This window comes from Trichomycterus rosablanca, chromosome 15 (genome assembly GCF_030014385.1).
Source record: "Trichomycterus rosablanca isolate fTriRos1 chromosome 15, fTriRos1.hap1, whole genome shotgun sequence".
Lineage (NCBI taxonomy): Eukaryota > Metazoa > Chordata > Actinopteri > Siluriformes > Trichomycteridae > Trichomycterus > Trichomycterus rosablanca.
Window position 1 is genome coordinate 31,317,032 of NC_086002.1, and position 25,386 is coordinate 31,342,417.

Consider the following 25,386-nt stretch of genomic DNA (forward strand, 5'->3'; position numbering starts at 1 on the left):
ACATAATGTTACCGAGCGTGGTAGTGTCGTAGTAATGCACTTGCATAATAAAGAAGCTGCCAGTCATCCATTCACGTAACGCTAGGACGGACACTTCAAAATCCTCCTTTTGGAGTGAACTGGTTTCATTTTTGATCAATATTATTTACCATTGGCTCAGGTACATGTCGAAACAAATGCTTTGTATTTCATTGGTTTAACAGCCTCATTTGACTCCTTATAGAGCTACCACTGGCCAATCGGAGAAGGTCCGCCCTCTAAATGCTAGTCTGTGATTCGGTGGATGAATTTCGCCCGCCCTCTCTGTTTTGTAAACACCGCTACCTGAGTCAATCACTCAGCTCTCATGATCAGGAACGCGGTGAAAATGCCAAAAAGTAAACTTTTGAGGCAGCGATGAACGGACCTAAATATGAAAAGACACAACATTTAGTGAGTAAAACAATAATTTGTTATATAATTCTTGCTTAAATTGGTCAAAAACTGTTATATGGGTTCTGGATTCATTCTGTGTGTTGCAGTAGCATGTCCCCCTGTTCCTAATATGATGTCCGGCTTTTTGGGGTGTAATGTCCTCCTTTTTGTTACTATGAATCTGGCCACCCTAGTCTAAACACACTCAGTTCGTGTAGAAACGTCCATTAAACCACTGGATAGTATTACTGCCTAGTATGTGAGTGAATAAAACTCCCTTACAGTTTTCTCTTGTCCCAGCAGTTTTTAACATCAGTACATTTAGCATAAAATGTGTTCAGCATTGTAATTGTAACATTTCACTTAAAAATCCTTGTTTTCTATAACATTTACACAGATTTTTTTTAATGCGATTAATCGCGATTAACTATATGAAATTCTGAGATTAATCGCGATTAAAAATTTTAATCGTTTGACAGCCCTAATATATATATATATATATATATATATATATATATATATATATATACACAGTATATATATATATATATATATATATATATATATATATGTATATATATATATATATATATTATTAATTAATAAATAATATATTAATAATAATTTTTGTAAAAATAATAAATGTTAATAATAATAAACAATAATTAATAATAACAAATAATAATAATAATAAAAAAATATATATATATTAATAATGGTAATAATAATAATATTAATAATAATTAATAATATATATAATATACAATAGCAATATATATATATAATTATTAAATAAATAATAATAATATTAGTAAAAATGCTAAATGTTAATAATAATAATGTTAATAATATTAAATAACAATAAATAATAATAATTACAATAATAACAAATAGTAATAATAATAATAATAATAATAATAATGATAAATAATAACAATAACAATAATAAATAATAAATATTAATAGTAATAATATTAATATTAATAATAATATTAATAATAATAATAATGATAAATAATAACAATAATAAATAATAAATATTAATAGTAATAATATTAATATTAATAATAAATGTCCTCTCTGCAGACTCTGGACGGTGGCCTGAACGTGATCCAGCTGGAGACGGCCGTGGGCGCCGCCATCAAGAGCTTCGACCACGCGCTGGGCATCAACGTGCCGCGCAGCCGCTTCCTGCCCGTCAAGACCAGCTCGGACCTGCTGCTGGTCATGTCCAACCTGTACAGCCTGGACGCCGGATCCCTGACCATGAGCGAGAAGAGGGAGTTCCCCACCACGCCCCACGTCAAACTGGGCAGCTCCTTCACCAAGGTAACCCCCCCCAAACTTGCCCAGGGTGTGGAAGTATAGTCGGGTGTCCAAATACTTTTGAGCGTATAGCGTACGTGTCGGGGTTTGTGTCTCGCGCAGGTGCGGGATTTCCTGAGGAGGTTCGAGAGCATCCCGGACATGCTGGAGCTCGATCACCTGACCGTCTCCGGGGACGTCACGTTCGGCAAGCAGGTCACACTCAAGGTGAGTAGGGTTCGAATCCCGGGCGGGCGGGGCTGTCGCTCGGACAGGCGCCTGCGTACATACGGACGCGATCTGCTGTGCCTGGGGGAGGACAGGGCGTCCTGTCTGCGTCGTGCCTGGTGGTTCCTGACCCGCCGCGACCCTGACGGCGGAAATACTTTCCACCTATTATAAAACCTATTTTCTCTAAATCTAGTCATATCCGGTTCCCCACAGGTATCTGTTTCACTGCTGCAGACCCCCTACCCTGACTGAAGAGGATAACACAGTTTAGGGAAGGTCCTTTCCTGGTTTAAAGCCCCATTGAACAGCGAACCAGCGAACCATTGAACAATGAACCAGAATGCCATAAAGCCATATAAATAAGCAGTTTTCATAATTATGAATAATAATAATAATTAATAATAATATTAACAATAATAACATTAATAATAGCATTAATAATAAAATATATTAATTATAATATAATTATTAATTTTAATAGTAATAGTGTTAATAGTAATAAATAATAATATTCATAATAATTAATCATAAATAGCAATAATAATAAATAATAGTATTAATAATAATATGAATAACAATAATAACAATAATAATATGAATAATAAACAGTTTTAGTAATTATTAATAATAAATATTAATATTAATAATAATAATAAATATTAATAATAATAATAAATAATAATAATAACATTAATAATAGCATTATTAATAATAGATGTAATAATAATGTTATTAATATTAATAATAGTAGTGTTAATAGTAATAAATAATATTCATAACAATTAATCATAAATAACAATAATAATAAATAATAGTAATAATAATAATATGAATAACAATAATAATAATAATAATATGAATAATTAAACACAGTTTTAAATGAATGGGCACAAATTCCCACAGACATCACCATCTAGGTGCAGCACCTCGACCAGCCAGCAGAGGCCGCTATTGCAACTGCAGCAGTTAGAAAAGTAAGGCCCGCCCTCCTTCAGACAGCCAATCGTGTCTTGTGTAGGCGCCCAGCCGGCCAATCACAGCCGAGATTCGAACTCGATCGCTTTAAATATGCAGATTAATAAACATTAACGCCACGTCACGTTTATTATCGATTTCAGGGCACGGTGATCATTATCGCCAACCACGGAGACCGGATCGACATTCCAGCCGGAGCCATGCTGGAGAACAAGATCGTGTCCGGAAACCTGCGCATCCTCGACCATTGAAACCTCACACACACACACACACACACACCTTTGCACTGTTAGTGTGTGTATATCTGACTCTTAGCACCGAACGTTGGATATACGATCACTGACTGAACAGGATTCCATCACGATCGGACGCTCAGACTGTGTGGTCATGTGATAACGGCTGTGACGTCCCCAGAATTAAACTCTGATATGCAGCTCCACCCCCCGTCCCGTCTTTATTTATTTATTTACTACATGTGATTGCAGCTGAGCAAGTGGTGGCGTCCAAATACTTTTGGTCAACCTGCCTTTCCAAAAATGAATGGAAGTGAACGAGGCAAAAAATGGGTAGAAAAACGACGAACGAATCAGAACAGTGTCGATATCTCAGAAATGTAAAAAATAAATGTAAGTGAATGGGGTCAAAATTGGTGTAAAAATTGGTGTAAAAACGGGCGTGGCGGGTGCGCAGATCTAAAAGCCGTATACAAGCCATGGTGTCATTAACGGGACGGACGATTTAGAGTCGGAACGGTGTCAATCTCAAAAATTTAAAAAATGAAGAAGTGAATGGGGAACAAAAAAATGGGTGTAAAAACGGGCGTGGCAAGTAGGCGGGTGAACACGTACACGGATTTAAAAGCTGTATACAAGCCGTGGTGTCATCAACGGGACAGACGATTTAGAGTTGGAACAGTGTCGATATCTCAAAAATTAAAAAAATGAATGGAAGTGAATGGGGGGCAAAAACGGGTGTAAAAACGGGCGTGGTGGGTGAGCAGGTGCGCGGATCTAAAAGCCATATACAAGCCGCGATGTCATTAACGGGCCGGACGATTTAGAGTCGGAACGGCGTCGTTATCTTAAAACAAAAAAAATGAATGGAAGTGAATGGGGGACAAAAACGGGTGTAAAAACGGGTGTAAAAACGGGCGTGGCGGGTGAACGTATGTGAGTATCTTAAAGCCGTATATAAGACGCTGTGTCATTAACGGGACGGATGATTCAGAGTCAGAACAGTGTCGATATCTCAAAAATGTAAAAAATGAATGGAAGTGAATGGGGGCAAAAAATGGGTGTAAAAACGGGCGTGGCAAGTGGGCGGGTGAACAAGTACGCGGATTTAAAACCTGTATACAAGCCGCGGTGTCATTAACGGGACGGACGATTTAGAGTTGGAACAGTGTCTATCTCAAAAAAAAAAAAAATGAATGGGGGGCTAAAAACGGGCGTGGCGGGTGAGCGGATTTAAAAGCCGTATACAAGCCACGGTGTCATCAACTGGACGGACGATCTAGAGTCGGAACAGAGTCGGAACAGCGTCAGCCTCAAAAATTCAAAAAATGAATGGAAGTGAGTGGGGGACAAAAACGGGTGTAAAAACGGGCGTGGCGGGTGAACGTATGCGAGTATCTTAAAGCCGTATATAAGGCGCTGTGTCAATAAGGAGACGGACGATCTAGAGTCGGAACAGTGTCGATATCTCAAAATAAAAAAAAAATTAATGTAAGTGAATGGGGGACAAAAACGGGTGTAAAAACGGGCGTGGCGGGTGAGCAGGTGCGCAGATCTAAAAGCTGTATACAAGCCGCGCTGTCATTAACGGGACGGACGATTTAGAGTCGGAACAGTGTCGATATCTCAAAAATGTAAAAAAGTGAATGGGGGGCAAAAAACGGGTGTAAAAACGGGCGTGGCGGGTGAACGTAGGTGAGTATCTTAAAGCCGTATATAAGGCGCTGTGTCATTAACGGGACGAACGATCTGGAGTCGGAACAGCGTCAATCTCAAAATGAAAAAAAAATGAATGGGAGTGAATGGGGGAATAAACGGGTGTAAAAGCGGGCGTGGCAGGTGAGCGGGTGAACAGGTGCATGGATCTAAAAGCCGTATACAAGCCACGGTGTCATTAACTGGACGGACAATTTAGAGTCGGAACGGTGTCAATACCTCCAAAAAAAAAAGAATGGAAGTGAATGGGGGAATAAACGGGTGTAAAAGCGGGCGTGGCGGGTGAGCAGATCCAAACGCTGTATACAAGCCGCGGTGTCATTAACGGGACGGACGATTTACAGTCAGAACAGTGTCGATATCTCAAAATTTCAGAAAACCAATCGAAGTGAATGGGGGGCAAAAAACGGGTGTAAAAGCGGGCGTGGCGGGTGAGCGGGTGCGCGGATCTAAAACCTGTATACAGGACAAACCGCAATCACACTAATAATCTCGGTCCCACCAGGACTCGGAGAAGGTCCGACACTCTCGTCGCCCGGATCGCCCGTCGCCCCGCGTTCACACCGGCGGCGGCGCCCTGTGGGCGTTTGGTTGCCGTGGCGCCAAGCAAAGAAATAATGAAACAGATGACATGAACGCTCGTCTTTTTTTAATTAAATCAATAATTATTTATTAATTCGTCAAAAATACGTTAATAAAGTCGGAATAAAGCTCGTAATAACACTCGTCACCTTTATTATTAATAAACAAACAAAAAAAGCCCGTGAGTCTCTGTTGTGAGTCCAGAGGTCACGCAGGAAGGAGTGTGTGTGTGTGTGTGTGTGTGTGTGTGTGTGTGTGTGTGTGTGTGTGTGTGTGTGTGTGTGTGTGTGTGTGTGTGTGTGTGTGTGTGAGGGTCATACAGCCGTCGTGTCTCCGTACTCCCGGTTCCACCTGGCGTACTCGTTCAGGGTCGGAGGACTCACGCTCTTCTTGATCTTCTTCAGGGACTCGACGAAATCGGAGAAGCGGATGTTCCTCACCTGAGAGAGTCACGGGAACACGTCAGTCAGCTCCACGCTCCACTTACCATATAGAAGCACTCTGTAGTTCTACAATTACTGACTGTAGTCCATCTGTTTCTCTAAGTGCTTTGTTACCCCCTTTCATGCTGTTCTTCAATGGTCAGGACCCCCACAGAGCAGGTATTATTTAGGTGGTGGATCATTCTCAGCACTGCAGTGACACTGACATGGTGCTGGTGTGTTAGTGTGTGTTGTGCTGGTATGAGTGGATCAGAGTGTTTAAACACCTCACTGTCACTGCTGGACTGAGAATAGTCCACCAACCAAAAACATCCAGCCAACAGCGCCTCGTGTCTGTTTTTCTTTTTCTCTGTCTTTCTTCTCATTTTTCTTCCTTTCCTAATTTCCTTTTTTTTTTTCTTGATTTTTTTTGCTTTCTGTCTGTTTGCTGTCTTTCTATCTTTATTCTTTTTTTCATTTTCTTTCTTTCCTTCCCTTTTTCTTTCTTTCTGTCTGTCTGTCTTTCTTCTTTATTTCTGTCTGTCTTTCTTTTCTTCCTTCCTTCTTTATTTCTCTGTCTGTCTGTCTTTCTTTCTTTCTCTTTCTTTCTGTCTTTTTCTTATTTACTTTTTCTGTCTTTCTTTCCCTCCTTTATTTCTGTCTGTCTTTCCTTCCTTCCGTCTGTCTGTCTTTCCTTCTTTCTGTCTGTCTTTCCTTTTTTCTTTGTCTGTCTCTTTCTTCCTTCCTTCTGTCTGTCTGTCTGTCTGTCTTTCTTTCTGTCTTTTTCTTTTTTACTTTTTCTGTCTTTCTTTCCCTCCTTCTTTATTTCTGTCTGTCTGTCTTTCTTTCCTTCCTTCTGTCTGTCTTTCCTTCTTTATTTCTGTCTGTCTGTCTTTCTTTCTGTCTTTTTCTTTTTTACTTTTTCTGTCTTTCTTTCCCTCCTTTATTTCTGTCTGTCTTTCTTTCCTTCCTTCTGTCTGTCTTTCCTTCTTTATTTCTGTCTGTCTGTCTTTCTTCCTTCTGTCTGTCTTTCTTTCTCTTTCTTTCTGTCTGTCTTTTTCTTTTTTTTCTTTTTCTGTCTTTCTTTCTTTCCCTCCTTCCTTCTGTCTGTCTGTCTTTCCTTCTTTATTTCTGTCTGTCTTTCTTTTTTCTTTCTGTCTTTCTTTCTTCCTTCCTTTCTGTCTGTCTGTACTCTATTTTTCTTTTTCCATTTGTCTGTCTTTTCTTTCTTTTTTTCTGTCTGTCTTTTTTTTTCTTCCTTCCCTCATGTCTTTCTTTCTTTGTTTTTGTCTTGTTGCTTTTTTCTTTGTCTGTTTTTCTTTCTATCTGTCTGTCTGCCTGTCTGTCTTTTTTCTTTCTTTATTTACCTCACTGTCTGATGATCCAAGATGGTCCAAGATGGCGGCGCGTTAACATGCAGCGGCCGCTCTGGGGTCGAAAAACGGTGTTTTTTGTTGTTTTGCAGAAAAGTTTGTAAGTTTTGTTTAGGACAGTTTTGTTTATAAACGTATGGAAACCACTTTTGACTCAGTTTACAACCGCCATACACTGCTACAATTGAGAAAACAGTCAGAAACCAACCTCCAAGATGATCTGCGGCGAACTCTGCATGAACTCTGCCTACTTCGCGAACCAGGCCTGCAGTCCTCGGAGTTACCTGAAGCAGGTGACCGGGGGAGGGGGCGCCGCAAGCGGTGCTCGAGGAAGCAGAAGCGTGGAAAGCGAGCCGGGGTCCGTGCTAGGCTAAAAGCTAACCCAAGCCGGCCGGCTCTACCATCGTTATTCCTCGCAAATGCATGCTCTCTGGAGAATAAACTGGACTGTATCAGACTTCAGCGAACGACCCAATGTGAGTACAGAGACTGTTGTGTTTTAATTTTCACTGAAACATGGCTTAGCGACAACATTCCAGACAGTGCCATTCAGCTAGACGGGCTAGCATCGTATCGCACCGATAGAAATGCAGCTCAGTCCGTTAAAACACGAAGAGAAGGCGTTTGTGTTTACATTAACACCGAATGGTGCAAGGACTCTGTGCTTGTTGTGGCGTACTGTTCTCCGATGGTGGAATTTGCTATTGTTAGATGCAGACCTTTTTATTTACCACGGGAATTCACCAGCGTGCTTATTGTCGCGGTGTATCTCCCACCCAGCGCGAACGCGAAGGAAGCATTAAGTGAACTCTACAGAGCCATCAGCGAACTGCAGACCATTCATCCAGACGGACTGTTTATTATCGCTGGGGATTTTAATCATGCAAATCTCAAGTCTGTTCTCCCTAAATTCCATCAGCATGTGGACTTTGCTACGAGAGGAGCGAACACGCTGGATAATGTTTACACGAACATTGCCGGTGCGTACCGGGCGGAGCCCCGCCCCCACCTCGGATACTCAGACCACATCTCTGTAATGCTAATCCCAGCATACAGAGCACTCATCAGGCGCTCCAGACCTGTACAGAAACAGGTGAAAACCTGGCCAGAAGGATCCATCTCTGCTCTTCAGGACTGTTTTGAGTGCACTGACTGGGACATGTTTAGGGAGGCTGCAACATACAGCGATTACACTGATCTAGAGGAGTACACGACTTCAGTGACCTGCTACATCAGCAAGTGCATTGAGGACGTCACTACCACTAGAACCATCACTTCCAGACCCAACCAGAAGCCGTGGATGACTCCAGAGGTGCGTGCACTGCTGAGGGCCCGAGACTCCGCTTTTAAAGCAGGTGACCAGCCGGCTCTGAGAACAGCGAGAGCCAGACTGTCCCGGGCGATCCGAGAAGCAAAGCGCGCACACGGCCAGAACATCCACAGCCACTTCCAGAACAGCGGTGACACACGGCGCTTGTGGCAGGGCATCCAGGCCATCACCAACTACAGGACGACTCCACCCGTCTGTGACAGTGATGCCTCCCTTCCAGATGCGCTGAATGACTTCTACGCTCGGTTCGAGGCGCAGAACAACATGTTGGCGAGGAAGATGATCCCACCTTGTGACGACCAGGTGCTTCGTCTCTCCACAGCGGACGTGAGGAGAACTCTGCACAGAGTCAACCCACGGAAAGCTTCTGGACCAGACAACATTCCTGGCCGAGTGCTCAAGGGATGTGCAGACCAGCTGGCAGATGTATTCACTGACATCTTCAACATCTCCCTGAGCAGCGCCATCGTTCCAACGTGCCTCAAGACGACCACCATCGTACCCGTGCCAAAGAAGTCATCTGTGTCATGCTTCAACGACTATCGTCCCGTAGCACTCACGCCTATCATCATGAAGTGCTTCGAGAAACTAGTCATGAGGCATATTAAGATCCTACTGCCTCCCACCATGGACCCACTGCAGTTTGCGTACCGTCCTAACCGCTCAACGGACGACGCCATATCCACTACACTTCACCTGGCTTCTACACACCTGGACAGAAAGAACACTTACGTCAGGATGCTGTTCATAGACTTTAGCTCAGCATTCAACACCATCATTCCTCAGCATCTAATTGGAAAGCTGAGCACGCTGGGCCTGAACACCTCTCTCTGCAACTGGATCCTGGACTTCTTGACTGAGAGACCTCAGTCCGTCCGGATCGGTAAGACCACCTCCAGCACCACCACACTGAGCACCGGCGCTCCCCAAGGCTGTGTGCTCAGTCCACTGCTGTTTACTCTGCTTACGCACGACTGTACAGCAATGCACAGCTCGAATTCCATCGTTAAGTTTGCAGACGACACAACTGTGGTGGGACTCATCAGCAACAACGATGAGTCAGCGTACAGAGAGGAGATACAACATCTAACGGACTGGTGCCAAGTCAACAACCTGTCTCTGAACGTGGATAAAACCAAAGAGATGGTCATTGACTTTAGAAAGACACTAAGGGACCACTCCCCACTGCACATCGACGGCTCATCTGTTGAGATCGTCAAGAGCACCAAATTTCTCGGTGTTCATCTGGAGGAGAATCTCACCTGGACCCTTAACACCAGTTCCATCACCAAGAAAGCCCAGCAGCGTCTCTACTTTTTGAGAAGACTGAGGAAAGCTCATCTGCCACCCCCCATTCTCACCACGTTCTACAGAGGAACAATCGAGAGCATCCTGAGTGGCTGCATCACTGTCTGGTTCGGAAATTGTACTGCGTCGGACCGCAGGACTCTCCAGCGAGTAGTGAGGACAGCTGAAAAGATCATCGGGGTCGCTCTTCCATCTCTCACGGACATTTTTAACACCCGCTGCATCCGCAAAGCTCTCAGCATTGTGGACGATCCAACGCATCCATCACATGGACTTTTTACTCTGCTCCCGTCTGGGAGACGATATCGCAGCATCCGGACTAACACAACCAGACTGTGTAACAGTTTTATCCCTCAAGCAATCAGACTCCTCAACTCAGTACTGTAACAATTTCCTCCGGACATTTTCTGCTGCCACACACTGATCTGTATTGACTGTTACTTGCATTTTTGACTGTTACTTGTATTTTTGCACACCTCCTGGAAATGCACAATAATTTCTGCACCTTACTTGTATTTTGCACCATATTTACTTTTTAGGCACCTTATCTGCATTGCCAATTTTACGCTGCTAATGTACAACATGTCACTACCTCATGAACCATTGTACCATCTATTCACCATCATGTACTAACACTTGTCTTTAGTCCTGTGTTCTAATTACTTGTTTAGATTAGGGATAATTAGGAATATCTTTTGTAGTTATTTATTATAGGATTTTTTGTATTATTATTGTATTTGCACTGTTTTGTCTTGTCTTGCACTTTTTGTACCGTGTTACACCGTGATCCTAGAGGAACGCTGTTTCGTTTCAATATGTACTTGTATGTAGCTGAAATGACAATAAAACCTCTCTGACTCTGACTGACTCTGACTGTCTCTGCTGGACTAAGAATAGTCCACCAAACAAAAATATCCAGCCAACAGCGCCTCGTGTGCAGCGTCCTGTAACCACTGATGAAGGTCTAGAAGATGACCGACTCAAACAGCAGCAATAGATGAGATGAGCGATCGTCTCTGACTTCACATCTACGAGGTGGACCGACTAGGTAGGAGTGTCTAATAGAGTGGACAGTGAGGTGTTTAAACACTCTGATCCACTCATACCAGCACAACACACACTAACACACCAGCACCATGTCAGTGTCAGTGCAGTGCTGAGAATGATCCACCACCTAAATAATACCTGCTCTGTGGGGGTCCTGACCATTGAAGAACAGGGTGAAAGGGGGGTAACAAAGTACGCAGAGAAACAGATGGACTACAGTCAGTAATTGTAATTGCGTACCTCGTTGGCCGCCATGTTCCTGACCTGCTCCGGGCGCAGCTCTGCAGAAACACAGACGTGAGATCGTCAACCACGAACATTCATCCATTCCAGACCCTAAATGGTCAAAAGTATTGGGACGCCCCGTCTAACTACCGAATTCATGTGTTTAAACCAGAACCATCACTAACAGGCGAAACGAACCGATCATATAATCGTATATAAGGAAATGAGCTTCAGACTTTGCAGCAGCAGTTTAGGGAAGGCCCTTTCCTGTGGCCCACAGACGTACGACTCTCAGAGGAGCGGCCGCCGTTCTAGCCGAAAGGTTCACCTACCGCTCGCTCTAGTTTAACACCGCTAAGCTGGTGCTCAGGTGTCCAGATACTTTTGACCACGTGGTGGATTGTGTTCGCGTGACGTTACCGCGTATGGGTCCGAGCGCGGCGTCCTTGGCCAAGGAGGTCAGATCACTGCTGGAGTAGCCGTCCGTCATCCTACACACACACACACACACACACACACACACCGATTACAACCTCTGAGATCTGGGTTCGAATCTGTGTGTGTGTGTGTGTGTGTGTGTGCTCACCTGGCCAGCTGACTCAGCTCCTTCTGTGCCAGCGGGTTGCCATGTCTGCTCAAAAGACTCTGCAGCAGCTTCAGCCGGGTCTGAAAGAAAAGCAGGAAAGTGAGAGGGGGGTGGGTGTGGGGGTGGGGGGGGGAACCGAATGCGGGAGAACATGCTCAAGAGCGTGACGCACCTCTTCAGACGGCAGGGTGACGTAGATCCGCTTGGCGAAGCGCCTGCGAGGCAGAACGAGACACACGGTGAGAGATTAATGTTAATAATCGTATCGTTATTGTCCGACTTAGTCATTTCCAGTTCCCCATCGTGAATGCGCCGGTGCGTGCATTCCAACCCCCCCCCCCCCCCCCAGAATCAGAGTTCGGGTCGAACCTGAGGACGGCTTCGTCCAGTTCCTGAGGACGGTTCGTGGCTCCCATCACCAGCACCCGGTCGTCACCTCCCGACTGCACCTACACACACACACACACACACACAACAGTACTACACAACCCGCTAGCATGCCGGCTAACGTCTACACGCTAACCCGATCACCTGGGCGAAGTGATTCGATTCATTTGATTCATTTTCTTTTTAAATAAAGGAGTCAACAAGCAAAGCAAGAACGATTCACTGCTTAAGATTCACTTCTATGTGGGTGGGGCCTAGGCGACACAATCGTTAGCATGCCGGCTAACGTCTCGGCTAACGTCTACACGCTAACCCGACCACCTGGGGGAAGTGATTCGATTCATTCAATTCGTTTCTATTGGAAATAAAGGAGTCGAATACCAAAGCAAGAACGATTCACTCCTTTAGATTCACTTCTATGTGGGTGGGGCTGAGGCGCTACAACCCGCTAGCATGTCGGCTAACGTCCACACGCTAACCCGACCACCTGGGGGAAGTGATTCGATTCATTTGATTCATTTTCTTTTTAAATAAAGGAGTCAACAAGCAAAGCAAGAACGATTCACTTATTAGATTCACTTCTATGTGGGTGGGGCCTAGGCGACACAATCGTTAGCATGCCGGCTAACGTCTCGGCTAACGTCTACACGCTAACCCGACCACCTGGGCGAAGTGATTCGATTCATTTGATTCATTTTCTTTTTAAATAAAGGAGTCAACAAGCAAAGCAAGAACGATTCACTGCTTAAGATTCACTTCTATGTGGGTGGGGCCTAGGCGACACAATCGTTAGCATGCCGGCTAACGTCTCGGCTAACGTCTACACGCTAACCCGACCACCTGGGGGAAGTGATTCGATTCATTCAATTCGTTTCTATTGGAAATAAAGGAGTCGAATACCAAAGCAAGAACGATTCACTCCTTTAGATTCACTTCTATGTGGGTGGGGCTGAGGCGCTACAACCCGCTAGCATGTCGGCTAACGTCCACACGCTAACCCGACCACCTGGGGGAAGTGATTCGATTCATTTGATTCATTTTCTTTTTAAATAAAGGAGTCAACAAGCAAAGCAAGAACGATTCACTTATTAGATTCACTTCTATGTGGGTGGGGCCTAGGCGACACAATCGTTAGCATGCCGGCTAACGTCTCGGCTAACGTCTACACGCTAACCCGACCACCTGGGCGAAGTGATTCGATTCATTTGATTCATTTTCTTTTTAAATAAAGGAGTCAACAAGCAAAGCAAGAACGATTCACTGCTTAAGATTCACTTCTATGTGGGTGGGGCCTAGGCGACACAATCGTTAGCATGCCGGCTAACGTCTCGGCTAACGTCTACACGCTAACCCGACCACCTGGGGGAAGTGATTCGATTCATTCAATTCGTTTCTATTGGAAATAAAGGAGTCGAATACCAAAGCAAGAACGATTCACTCCTTTAGATTCACTTCTATGTGGGTGGGGCTGAGGCGCTACAACCCGCTAGCATGTCGGCTAACGTCCACACGCTAACCCGACCACCTGGGGGAAGTGATTCGATTCATTTGATTCATTTTCTTTTTAAATAAAGGAGTCAACAAGCAAAGCAAGAACGATTCACTTATTAGATTCACTTCTATGTGGGTGGGGCCTAGGCGACACAATCGTTAGCATGCCGGCTAACGTCTCGGCTAACGTCTACACGCTAACCCGACCACCTGGGCGAAGTGATTCGATTCATTTGATTCATTTTCTTTTTAAATAAAGGAGTCAACAAGCAAAGCAAGAACGATTCACTGCTTAAGATTCACTTCTATGTGGGTGGGGCCTAGGCGACACAATCGTTAGCATGCCGGCTAACGTCTCGGCTAACGTCTACACGCTAACCCGACCACCTGGGGGAAGTGATTCGATTCATTCAATTCGTTTCTATTGGAAATAAAGGAGTCGAATACCAAAGCAAGAACGATTCACTCCTTTAGATTCACTTCTATGTGGGTGGGGCTGAGGCGCTACAACCCGCTAGCATGTCGGCTAACGTCCACACGCTAACCCGACCACCTGGGGGAAGTGATTCGATTCATTTGATTCATTTTCTTTTTAAATAAAGGAGTCAACAAGCAAAGCAAGAACGATTCACTTATTAGATTCACTTCTATGTGGGTGGGGCCTAGGCGACACAATCGTTAGCATGCCGGCTAACGTCTCGGCTAACGTCTACACGCTAACCCGACCACCTGGGCGAAGTGATTCGATTCATTTGATTCATTTTCTTTTTAAATAAAGGAGTCAACAAGCAAAGCAAGAACGATTCACTGCTTAAGATTCACTTCTATGTGGGTGGGGCCTAGGCGACACAATCGTTAGCATGCCGGCTAACGTCTCGGCTAACGTCTACACGCTAACCCGACCACCTGGGGGAAGTGATTCGATTCATTCAATTCGTTTCTATTGGAAATAAAGGAGTCGAATACCAAAGCAAGAACGATTCACTCCTTTAGATTCACTTCTATGTGGGTGGGGCTGAGGCGCTACAACCCGCTAGCATGTCGGCTAACGTCCACACGCTAACCCGACCACCTGGGGGAAGTGATTCGATTCATTTGATTCATTTTCTTTTTAAATAAAGGAGTCAACAAGCAAAGCAAGAACGATTCACTTATTAGATTCACTTCTATGTGGGTGGGGCCTAGGCGACACAATCGTTAGCATGCCGGCTAACGTCTCGGCTAACGTCTACACGCTAACCCGACCACCTGGGCGAAGTGATTCGATTCATTTGATTCATTTTCTTTTTAAATAAAGGAGTCAACAAGCAAAGCAAGAACGATTCACTGCTTAAGATTCACTTCTATGTGGGTGGGGCCTAGGCGACACAATCGTTAGCATGCCGGCTAACGTCTCGGCTAACGTCTACACGCTAACCCGACCACCTGGGGGAAGTGATTCGATTCATTCAATTCGTTTCTATTGGAAATAAAGGAGTCGAATACCAAAGCAAGAACGATTCACTCCTTTAGATTCACTTCTATGTGGGTGGGGCTGAGGCGCTACAACCCGCTAGCATGTCGGCTAACGTCCACACGCTAACCCGACCACCTGGGGGAAGTGATTCGATTCATTTGATTCATTTTCTTTTTAAATAAAGGAGTCAACAAGCAAAGCAAGAACGATTCACTTATTAGATTCACTTCTATGTGGGTGGGGCCTAGGCGACACAATCGTTAGCATGCCGGCTAACGTCTCGGCTAACGTCTACACGCTAACCCGACCACCTGGGCGAAGTGATTCGATTCATTTGATTCATTTTCTTTTTAAATAAAGGAGTCAACAAGCAAAGCAAGAACGATTCACTGCTTAAGATTCACTTCTATGTGGGTGGGGCCTAGGCGACACAATCGTTAGCATGCCGGCTAACGTCTCGGCTAACGTCTACACGCTAACCCGACCACCTGGGGGAAGTGATTCGATTCATTCAATTCGTTTCTATTGGAAATAAAGGAGTCGAATACCAAAGCAAGAACGATTCACTCCTTTAGATTCACTTCTATGTGGGTGGGGCTGAGGCGCTACAACCCGCTAGCATGTCGGCTAACGTCCACACGCTAACCCGACCACCTGGGGGAAGTGATTCGATTCATTTGATTCATTTTCTTTTTAAATAAAGGAGTCAACAAGCAAAGCAAGAACGATTCACTTATTAGATTCACTTCTATGTGGGTGGGGCCTAGGCGACACAATCGTTAGCATGCCGGCTAACGTCTCGGCTAACGTCTACACGCTAACCCGACCACCTGGGCGAAGTGATTCGATTCATTTGATTCATTTTCTTTTTAAATAAAGGAGTCAACAAGCAAAGCAAGAACGATTCACTGCTTAAGATTCACTTCTATGTGGGTGGGGCCTAGGCGACACAATCGTTAGCATGCCGGCTAACGTCTCGGCTAACGTCTACACGCTAACCCGACCACCTGGGGGAAGTGATTCGATTCATTCAATTCGTTTCTATTGGAAATAAAGGAGTCGAATACCAAAGCAAGAACGATTCACTCCTTTAGATTCACTTCTATGTGGGTGGGGCTGAGGCGCTACAACCCGCTAGCATGTCGGCTAACGTCCACACGCTAACCCGACCACCTGGGGGAAGTGATTCGATTCATTTGATTCATTTTCTTTTTAAATAAAGGAGTCAACAAGCAAAGCAAGAACGATTCACTTATTAGATTCACTTCTATGTGGGTGGGGCCTAGGCGACACAATCGTTAGCATGCCGGCTAACGTCTCGGCTAACGTCTACACGCTAACCCGACCACCTGGGCGAAGTGATTCGATTCATTTGATTCATTTTCTTTTTAAATAAAGGAGTCAACAAGCAAAGCAAGAACGATTCACTGCTTAAGATTCACTTCTATGTGGGTGGGGCCTAGGCGACACAATCGTTAGCATGCCGGCTAACGTCTCGGCTAACGTCTACACGCTAACCCGACCACCTGGGGGAAGTGATTCGATTCATTCAATTCGTTTCTATTGGAAATAAAGGAGTCGAATACCAAAGCAAGAACGATTCACTCCTTTAGATTCACTTCTATGTGGGTGGGGCTGAGGCGCTACAACCCGCTAGCATGTCGGCTAACGTCCACACGCTAACCCGACCACCTGGGGGAAGTGATTCGATTCATTTGATTCATTTTCTTTTTAAATAAAGGAGTCAACAAGCAAAGCAAGAACGATTCACTTATTAGATTCACTTCTATGTGGGTGGGGCCTAGGCGACACAATCGTTAGCATGCCGGCTAACGTCTCGGCTAACGTCTACACGCTAACCCGACCACCTGGGCGAAGTGATTCGATTCATTTGATTCATTTTCTTTTTAAATAAAGGAGTCAACAAGCAAAGCAAGAACGATTCACTGCTTAAGATTCACTTCTATGTGGGTGGGGCCTAGGCGACACAATCGTTAGCATGCCGGCTAACGTCTCGGCTAACGTCTACACGCTAACCCGACCACCTGGGGGAAGTGATTCGATTCATTCAATTCGTTTCTATTGGAAATAAAGGAGTCGAATACCAAAGCAAGAACGATTCACTCCTTTAGATTCACTTCTATGTGGGTGGGGCTGAGGCGCTACAACCCGCTAGCATGTCGGCTAACGTCCACACGCTAACCCGACCACCTGGGGGAAGTGATTCGATTCATTTGATTCATTTTCTTTTTAAATAAAGGAGTCAACAAGCAAAGCAAGAACGATTCACTTATTAGATTCACTTCTATGTGGGTGGGGCCTAGGCGACACAATCGTTAGCATGCCGGCTAACGTCTCGGCTAACGTCTACACGCTAACCCGACCACCTGGGCGAAGTGATTCGATTCATTTGATTCATTTTCTTTTTAAATAAAGGAGTCAACAAGCAAAGCAAGAACGATTCACTGCTTAAGATTCACTTCTATGTGGGTGGGGCCTAGGCGACACAATCGTTAGCATGCCGGCTAACGTCTCGGCTAACGTCTACACGCTAACCCGACCACCTGGGGGAAGTGATTCGATTCATTCAATTCGTTTCTATTGGAAATAAAGGAGTCGAATACCAAAGCAAGAACGATTCACTCCTTTAGATTCACTTCTATGTGGGTGGGGCTGAGGCGCTACAACCCGCTAGCATGTCGGCTAACGTCCACACGCTAACCCGACCACCTGGGGGAAGTGATTCGATTCATTTGATTCATTTTCTTTTTAAATAAAGGAGTCAACAAGCAAAGCAAGAACGATTCACTTATTAGATTCACTTCTATGTGGGTGGGGCCTAGGCGACACAATCGTTAGCATGCCGGCTAACGTCTCGGCTAACGTCTACACGCTAACCCGACCACCTGGGCGAAGTGATTCGATTCATTTGATTCATTTTCTTTTTAAATAAAGGAGTCAACAAGCAAAGCAAGAACGATTCACTGCTTAAGATTCACTTCTATGTGGGTGGGGCCTAGGCGACACAATCGTTAGCATGCCGGCTAACGTCTCGGCTAACGTCTACACGCTAACCCGACCACCTGGGGGAAGTGATTCGATTCATTCAATTCGTTTCTATTGGAAATAAAGGAGTCGAATACCAAAGCAAGAACGATTCACTCCTTTAGATTCACTTCTATGTGGGTGGGGCTGAGGCGCTACAACCCGCTAGCATGTCGGCTAACGTCCACACGCTAACCCGACCACCTGGGGGAAGTGATTCGATTCATTTGATTCATTTTCTTTTTAAATAAAGGAGTCAACAAGCAAAGCAAGAACGATTCACTTATTAGATTCACTTCTATGTGGGTGGGGCCTAGGCGACACAATCGTTAGCATGCCGGCTAACGTCTCGGCTAACGTCTACACGCTAACCCGACCACCTGGGCGAAGTGATTCGATTCATTTGATTCATTTTCTTTTTAAATAAAGGAGTCAACAAGCAAAGCAAGAACGATTCACTGCTTAAGATTCACTTCTATGTGGGTGGGGCCTAGGCGACACAATCGTTAGCATGCCGGCTAACGTCTCGGCTAACGTCTACACGCTAACCCGACCACCTGGGGGAAGTGATTCGATTCATTCAATTCGTTTCTATTGGAAATAAAGGAGTCGAATACCAAAGCAAGAACGATTCACTCCTTTAGATTCACTTCTATGTGGGTGGGGCTGAGGCGCTACAACCCGCTAGCATGTCGGCTAACGTCCACACGCTAACCCGACCACCTGGGGGAAGTGATTCGATTCATTTGATTCATTTTCTTTTTAAATAAAGGAGTCAACAAGCAAAGCAAGAACGATTCACTTATTAGATTCACTTCTATGTGGGTGGGGCCTAGGCGACACAATCGTTAGCATGCCGGCTAACGTCTCGGCTAACGTCTACACGCTAACCCGACCACCTGGGCGAAGTGATTCGATTCATTTGATTCATTTTCTTTTTAAATAAAGGAGTCAACAAGCAAAGCAAGAACGATTCACTGCTTAAGATTCACTTCTATGTGGGTGGGGCCTAGGCGACACAATCGTTAGCATGCCGGCTAACGTCTCGGCTAACGTCTACACGCTAACCCGACCACCTGGGGGAAGTGATTCGATTCATTCAATTCGTTTCTATTGGAAATAAAGGAGTCGAATACCAAAGCAAGAACGATTCACTCCTTTAGATTCACTTCTATGTGGGTGGGGCTGAGGCGCTACAACCCGCTAGCATGTCGGCTAACGTCCACACGCTAACCCGACCACCTGGGGGAAGTGATTCGATTCATTTGATTCATTTTCTTTTTAAATAAAGGAGTCAACAAGCAAAGCAAGAACGATTCACTTATTAGATTCACTTCTATGTGGGTGGGGCCTAGGCGACACAATCGTTAGCATGCCGGCTAACGTCTCGGCTAACGTCTACACGCTAACCCGACCACCTGGGCGAAGTGATTCGATTCATTTGATTCATTTTCTTTTTAAATAAAGGAGTCAACAAGCAAAGCAAGAACGATTCACTGCTTAAGATTCACTTCTATGTGGGTGGGGCCTAGGCGACACAATCGTTAGCATGCCGGCTAACGTCTCGGCTAACGTCTACACGCTAACCCGACCACCTGGGGGAAGTGATTCGATTCATTCAATTCGTTTCTATTGGAAATAAAGGAGTCGAATACCAAAGCAAGAACGATTCACTCCTTTAGATTCACTTCTATGTGGGTGGGGCTGAGGCGCTACAACCCGCTAGCATGTCGGCTAACGTCCACACGCTAACCCGACCACCTGGGGGAAGTGATTCGATTCATTTGATTCATTTTCTTTTTAAATAAAGGAGTCAACAAGCAAAGCAAGAACGATTCACTTATTAGATTCACTTCTATGTGGGTGGGGCCTAGGCGACACAATCGTTAGCATGCCGGCTAACGTCTCGGCTAACGTCTACACGCTAACCCGACCACCTGGGCGAAGTGATTCGATTCATTTGATTCATTTTCTTTTTAAATAAAGGAGTCAACAAGCAAAGCAAGAACGATTCACTGCTTAAGATTCACTTCTATGTGGGTGGGGCCTAGGCGACACAATCGTTAGCATGCCGGCTAACGTCTCGGCTAACGTCTACACGCTAACCCGACCACCTGGGGGAAGTGATTCGATTCATTCAATTCGTTTCTATTGGAAATAAAGGAGTCGAATACCAAAGCAAGAACGATTCACTCCTTTAGATTCACTTCTATGTGGGTGGGGCTGAGGCGCTACAACCCGCTAGCATGTCGGCTAACGTCCACACGCTAACCCGACCACCTGGGGGAAGTGATTCGATTCATTTGATTCATTTTCTTTTTAAATAAAGGAGTCAACAAGCAAAGCAAGAACGATTCACTTATTAGATTCACTTCTATGTGGGTGGGGCCTAGGCGACACAATCGTTAGCATGCCGGCTAACGTCTCGGCTAACGTCTACACGCTAACCCGACCACCTGGGCGAAGTGATTCGATTCATTTGATTCATTTTCTTTTTAAATAAAGGAGTCAACAAGCAAAGCAAGAACGATTCACTGCTTAAGATTCACTTCTATGTGGGTGGGGCCTAGGCGACACAATCGTTAGCATGCCGGCTAACGTCTCGGCTAACGTCTACACGCTAACCCGACCACCTGGGGGAAGTGATTCGATTCATTCAATTCGTTTCTATTGGAAATAAAGGAGTCGAATACCAAAGCAAGAACGATTCACTCCTTTAGATTCACTTCTATGTGGGTGGGGCTGAGGCGCTACAACCCGCTAGCATGTCGGCTAACGTCCACACGCTAACCCGACCACCTGGGGGAAGTGATTCGATTCATTTGATTCATTTTCTTTTTAAATAAAGGAGTCAACAAGCAAAGCAAGAACGATTCACTTATTAGATTCACTTCTATGTGGGTGGGGCCTAGGCGACACAATCGTTAGCATGCCGGCTAACGTCTCGGCTAACGTCTACACGCTAACCCGACCACCTGGGCGAAGTGATTCGATTCATTTGATTCATTTTCTTTTTAAATAAAGGAGTCAACAAGCAAAGCAAGAACGATTCACTGCTTAAGATTCACTTCTATGTGGGTGGGGCCTAGGCGACACAATCGTTAGCATGCCGGCTAACGTCTCGGCTAACGTCTACACGCTAACCCGACCACCTGGGGGAAGTGATTCGATTCATTCAATTCGTTTCTATTGGAAATAAAGGAGTCGAATACCAAAGCAAGAACGATTCACTCCTTTAGATTCACTTCTATGTGGGTGGGGCTGAGGCGCTACAACCCGCTAGCATGTCGGCTAACGTCCACACGCTAACCCGACCACCTGGGGGAAGTGATTCGATTCATTTGATTCATTTTCTTTTTAAATAAAGGAGTCAACAAGCAAAGCAAGAACGATTCACTTATTAGATTCACTTCTATGTGGGTGGGGCCTAGGCGACACAATCGTTAGCATGCCGGCTAACGTCTCGGCTAACGTCTACACGCTAACCCGACCACCTGGGCGAAGTGATTCGATTCATTTGATTCATTTTCTTTTTAAATAAAGGAGTCAACAAGCAAAGCAAGAACGATTCACTTATTAGATTCACTTCTATGTGGGTGGGGCCTAGGCGACACAATCGTTAGCATGCCGGCTAACGTCTCGGCTAACGTCTACACGCTAACCCGACCACCTGGGGGAAGTGATTCGATTCATTCAATTCGTTTCTATTGGAAATAAAGGAGTCGAATACCAAAGCAAGAACGATTCACTCCTTTAGATTCACTTCTATGTGGGTGGGGCTGAGGCGCTACAACCCGCTAGCATGTCGGCTAACGTCCACACGCTAACCCGACCACCTGGGGGAAGTGATTCGATTCATTTGATTCATTTCTATTGGAAATAAAGGAGTCAAATACCAAAGCAAGAACGATTCACTCCTTTAGATTCACTTCTATGTGGGTGGGGCTGAGGCGCTACAACCCGCTAGCATACCGGCTAACGTCTCGGCTAACGTCTACACGCTAACCCGACCACCTGGGGGAAGTGATTCGATTCATTTGATTCATTTATATAGCAAATAAAGGAGTCGAGAGTCGAGAAGCGAAGCCTCAGGGGAACGTGAGCGTGAGAGCTTCTCACCCCATCGAACTGCACCAGGAACTCGGTCTTCATCCTCCTGCTGGTGTCGTGTTCTCCTTCTCTCCTCTCACACAGCAAGCTGTCGATCTCGTCTACACACACACACACACACACACACACACACACACACACACACACACACACACACACACACACACTGTGCTGAGTTTGCATGTTCTCCACGTGTGCAAAAACATGCAGTCAGGTTAATTGGAGATACTGAATTGCCCTATAGGTAATCTCTCTAGCGGCGCCCCCTTGTGGAGGCTTTACGTCACATCTTGTAACCCACAGTTGGACCAGATTGCCACCGTTTCGTTAATCAAGTAGATTTGGATTTGTGCTAAGTTCAAGAAATTAAGGGTTAAGGGCCTCGCTCAGGGGTCCAACGGTGGCGACCAGGCAGTGGTGGGGCTCAAACCGACGACCTTCAGATTACAAGCCCAGTACTGTAACCAAAGTCTGCTGAATGGTGATAATACTGTCCACAGTCGAGTGAGCGTTACACGGGCGTGTGCCCATGTGCCCATGTGATCATCACCACTTCTTCTATGGGAACCAACCATGAGATGGTGAAAAGTAAGTGAACCCCCCCCCCCAGGTGTGTGAGCCACGCCCATTAGACGGTACATGCGGCGGGTGGGTCTCTCTCACCGATGAAGATGATGGCCGGCTGCAGCTCCCTGGCCACGGCGAACAGGGCGCGTACCAGCTTCTCACTTTCACCCACCTGAGGTCACACACACACACACACACGCACGCACGCGCACGCACACGCACACACACACAGGTGAACCACGACGCCCCTACGTGTACAACCCAAACTTCCACCCACCCACCCACCCACACCCAAACTTGAGCCCACCCACCAAAACCCACGCCCACACCCAAACTTGCGCCCACCCACACCCACCCACCCACCCACCCACACCCAAACTTGAGCCCACCCACCCACCCACACCCACCCACCCACACCCAAACTTGAGCCCACCCACCCACCCACCCACACCCGCCCACCCACATCCAAACTTGAGCCCACCCACCCACCCAAACTTGAGCCCACCCACCCGCCCACCCACATCCAAACTTGAGCCCACCCACCCACCCACCCACACCCAAACTTGAGCCCACCCACCCACCCACACCCAAACTTGCGCCCACCCACCCAAACTTGCGCCCACCCCTACACCCACCCACCCACCCAAACTTGCGCCCAACCACCCAAACTTGCGCCCACCCCTACACCCACCCACCCACCCACCCACCCAAACTTGCGCCCAACCACCCACCCACTTACCCACCCAAACTTGCGCCCACCCACCCAAACTTGCGCCCACCCACCCACACCCAAACTCGCGCCCACCCACCCACCCACTTACCCACCCAAACTCCCACCCACCCACCCACCCACTTACCCACCCAAACTCCCACTTACCCACCCAAACTTGCGCCCACCCCTACACCCACCCACCCACCCAAACTTGCGCCCAACCACCCACCCACCCACTTACTTACCCACCCAAACTTGCGCACACCCACCCGCCCACCCACCCAAACTTGCGCCCAACCACCCACCCACCCACTTACTTACCCACCCAAACTTGCGCACACCCACCCGCCCACCCACCCAAACTTGCGCCCACCCAAACTTGCGCCCACCCAAACTTGCGCCCACTCACCCACCCACCCACCCAAACTTGCGCCATTCCAAATCACCCACCCACCCACCCACCCACACCCAAACTTGAGCCCATGTATGAATTGAATGCACTGACGTATTTGGAGGTCAGGCTGGCGGCGCTGATGCTGAAGAAGGTGGCCTGGGACTCGGCGGCGACGGCTTTAGCCTGGAGGAGAGAACGCGCACAGAGGTCAGCGAGGTCACACGCAAAGTTTAGACGTATCTTATCACCCAGCGAGCGTCGTACCAGCATGGTCTTCCCGTTCCCGGGGGGCCCGAACAGCAGGAGGCCTCTGGCCGGCGCTCTCAGTCCTGTGAACAGCTGTAACGCAAACACACGACGGTTCGGTCAGTCCAGGAGGGGACACACGGGCTCCGTCCCAAATACCAGCCAGCTGCCTTGCTGCACACTGCCTACCTAGGTAGCCTAAATAGAGACGCTCTAAGTAAAAGTGATTGCCTCGGTTGGCTTCAGGCCATTCGAACCAACGGGCTGAGGCGCCACAACCCGCTACACGCTAACCCGACCACCTGGGGGAAGTGATTCGATTCATTCGATTCAGTTTTGTCCGAAAAAAAGGAGTCGACAAGCAAAGCAAGAACGATTCACTTGTTTAGATTCACTTCTATGTGGGTGGGGCTGAGGCGCTACAACCCGCTAACATGCCGGCTAACGTCTACACGCTAACCCGACCACCTGGGGGAAGTGATTCAATTCATTCGATTCATTTCTATTGGAAACAAAGGAGTCGAGTAGGAAAGTAAGAACGATTCACTCCTTTAGATTCACTTCTATGTGGGTGGGGCTGAGGCGCAACAACCCGCTAACATGCCGGCTAACGTCTACACGCTAACCCGACCACCTGGGGGAAGTGATTCAATTCATTCGATTCATTTCTATTGGAAACAAAGGAGTCGAGAAGCAAAGCAAGAACGATTCACTCCTTTAGATTCACTTCTATGTGGGTGGGGCTGAGGCGCTACAACCCGCTAGCATGCCGGCTAACGTCTCGGCTAACGTCCACACGCTAACCCGACCACCTGGGGGAAGTGATTCGATTCATTTATATAGCAAGTAAAGGAGTCGAATACCAAAGCAAGAACGATTCACTCCTTTAGATTCACTTCTATGTGGGTGGGGCTGAGCCGCTACAACCCGCTAGCATGCCGGCTAACGTCCACACGCTAACCCGACCACCTGGGGGAAGTGATTCGATTCATTCGATTCATTTATATAGCAAGTAAAGGAGTCGAATACCAAAGCGAGAACGATTCACTCCTTTAGATTCACTTCTATGTGGGTGGGGCCGAGCCGCTACAACCCGCTAGCATGCCGGCTAACGTCTACACGCTAACCCGACCACCTGGGGGAAGTGATTCGATTCATTCGATTCATTTTTGTTGGAAATAAAGGAGTCGAGAAGCAAAGCGAGAACGATTCACTCCTTTAGATTCACTTC

The 25,386-nt window shown here is 46.3% G+C and overlaps 2 protein-coding genes across 5 annotated transcripts in view; one reads left to right on the forward strand and one right to left on the reverse strand.

Annotated features, from left to right (window-relative positions):
* The window catches only part of ugp2a (UDP-glucose pyrophosphorylase 2a), a 12,605-nt gene extending 9,241 nt beyond the window's left edge, over window positions 1-3,364 (forward strand). For both annotated transcript variants that reach the window (XM_063009942.1, XM_063009943.1), the window contains exons 8-10: window positions 1,501-1,743; window positions 1,843-1,947; window positions 3,069-3,364. In XM_063009942.1, the coding sequence (XP_062866012.1) occupies window positions 1,501-1,743; window positions 1,843-1,947; window positions 3,069-3,176 (456 nt within the window). In that variant the 3' untranslated portion in view covers window positions 3,177-3,364. The remainder of the gene's footprint in view (window positions 1-1,500; window positions 1,744-1,842; window positions 1,948-3,068) is intronic.
* Window positions 3,365-5,592: 2,228 nt separating this feature from the next.
* Window positions 5,593-25,386, reverse strand: part of spast (spastin) — a 31,060-nt gene continuing 11,266 nt past the window's right edge. For all 3 annotated transcript variants that reach the window (XM_063009917.1, XM_063009916.1, XM_063009918.1), the window contains 10 exons: window positions 24,174-24,248; window positions 24,021-24,092; window positions 22,900-22,975; window positions 22,246-22,337; window positions 12,117-12,196; window positions 11,920-11,962; window positions 11,748-11,827; window positions 11,582-11,652; window positions 11,177-11,217; window positions 5,593-5,896 (listed from right to left, as the gene is read on the reverse strand). In XM_063009917.1, the coding sequence (XP_062865987.1) occupies window positions 5,771-5,896; window positions 11,177-11,217; window positions 11,582-11,652; window positions 11,748-11,827; window positions 11,920-11,962; window positions 12,117-12,196; window positions 22,246-22,337; window positions 22,900-22,975; window positions 24,021-24,092; window positions 24,174-24,248 (756 nt within the window). In that variant the 3' untranslated portion in view covers window positions 5,593-5,770. The remainder of the gene's footprint in view (window positions 5,897-11,176; window positions 11,218-11,581; window positions 11,653-11,747; window positions 11,828-11,919; window positions 11,963-12,116; window positions 12,197-22,245; window positions 22,338-22,899; window positions 22,976-24,020; window positions 24,093-24,173; window positions 24,249-25,386) is intronic.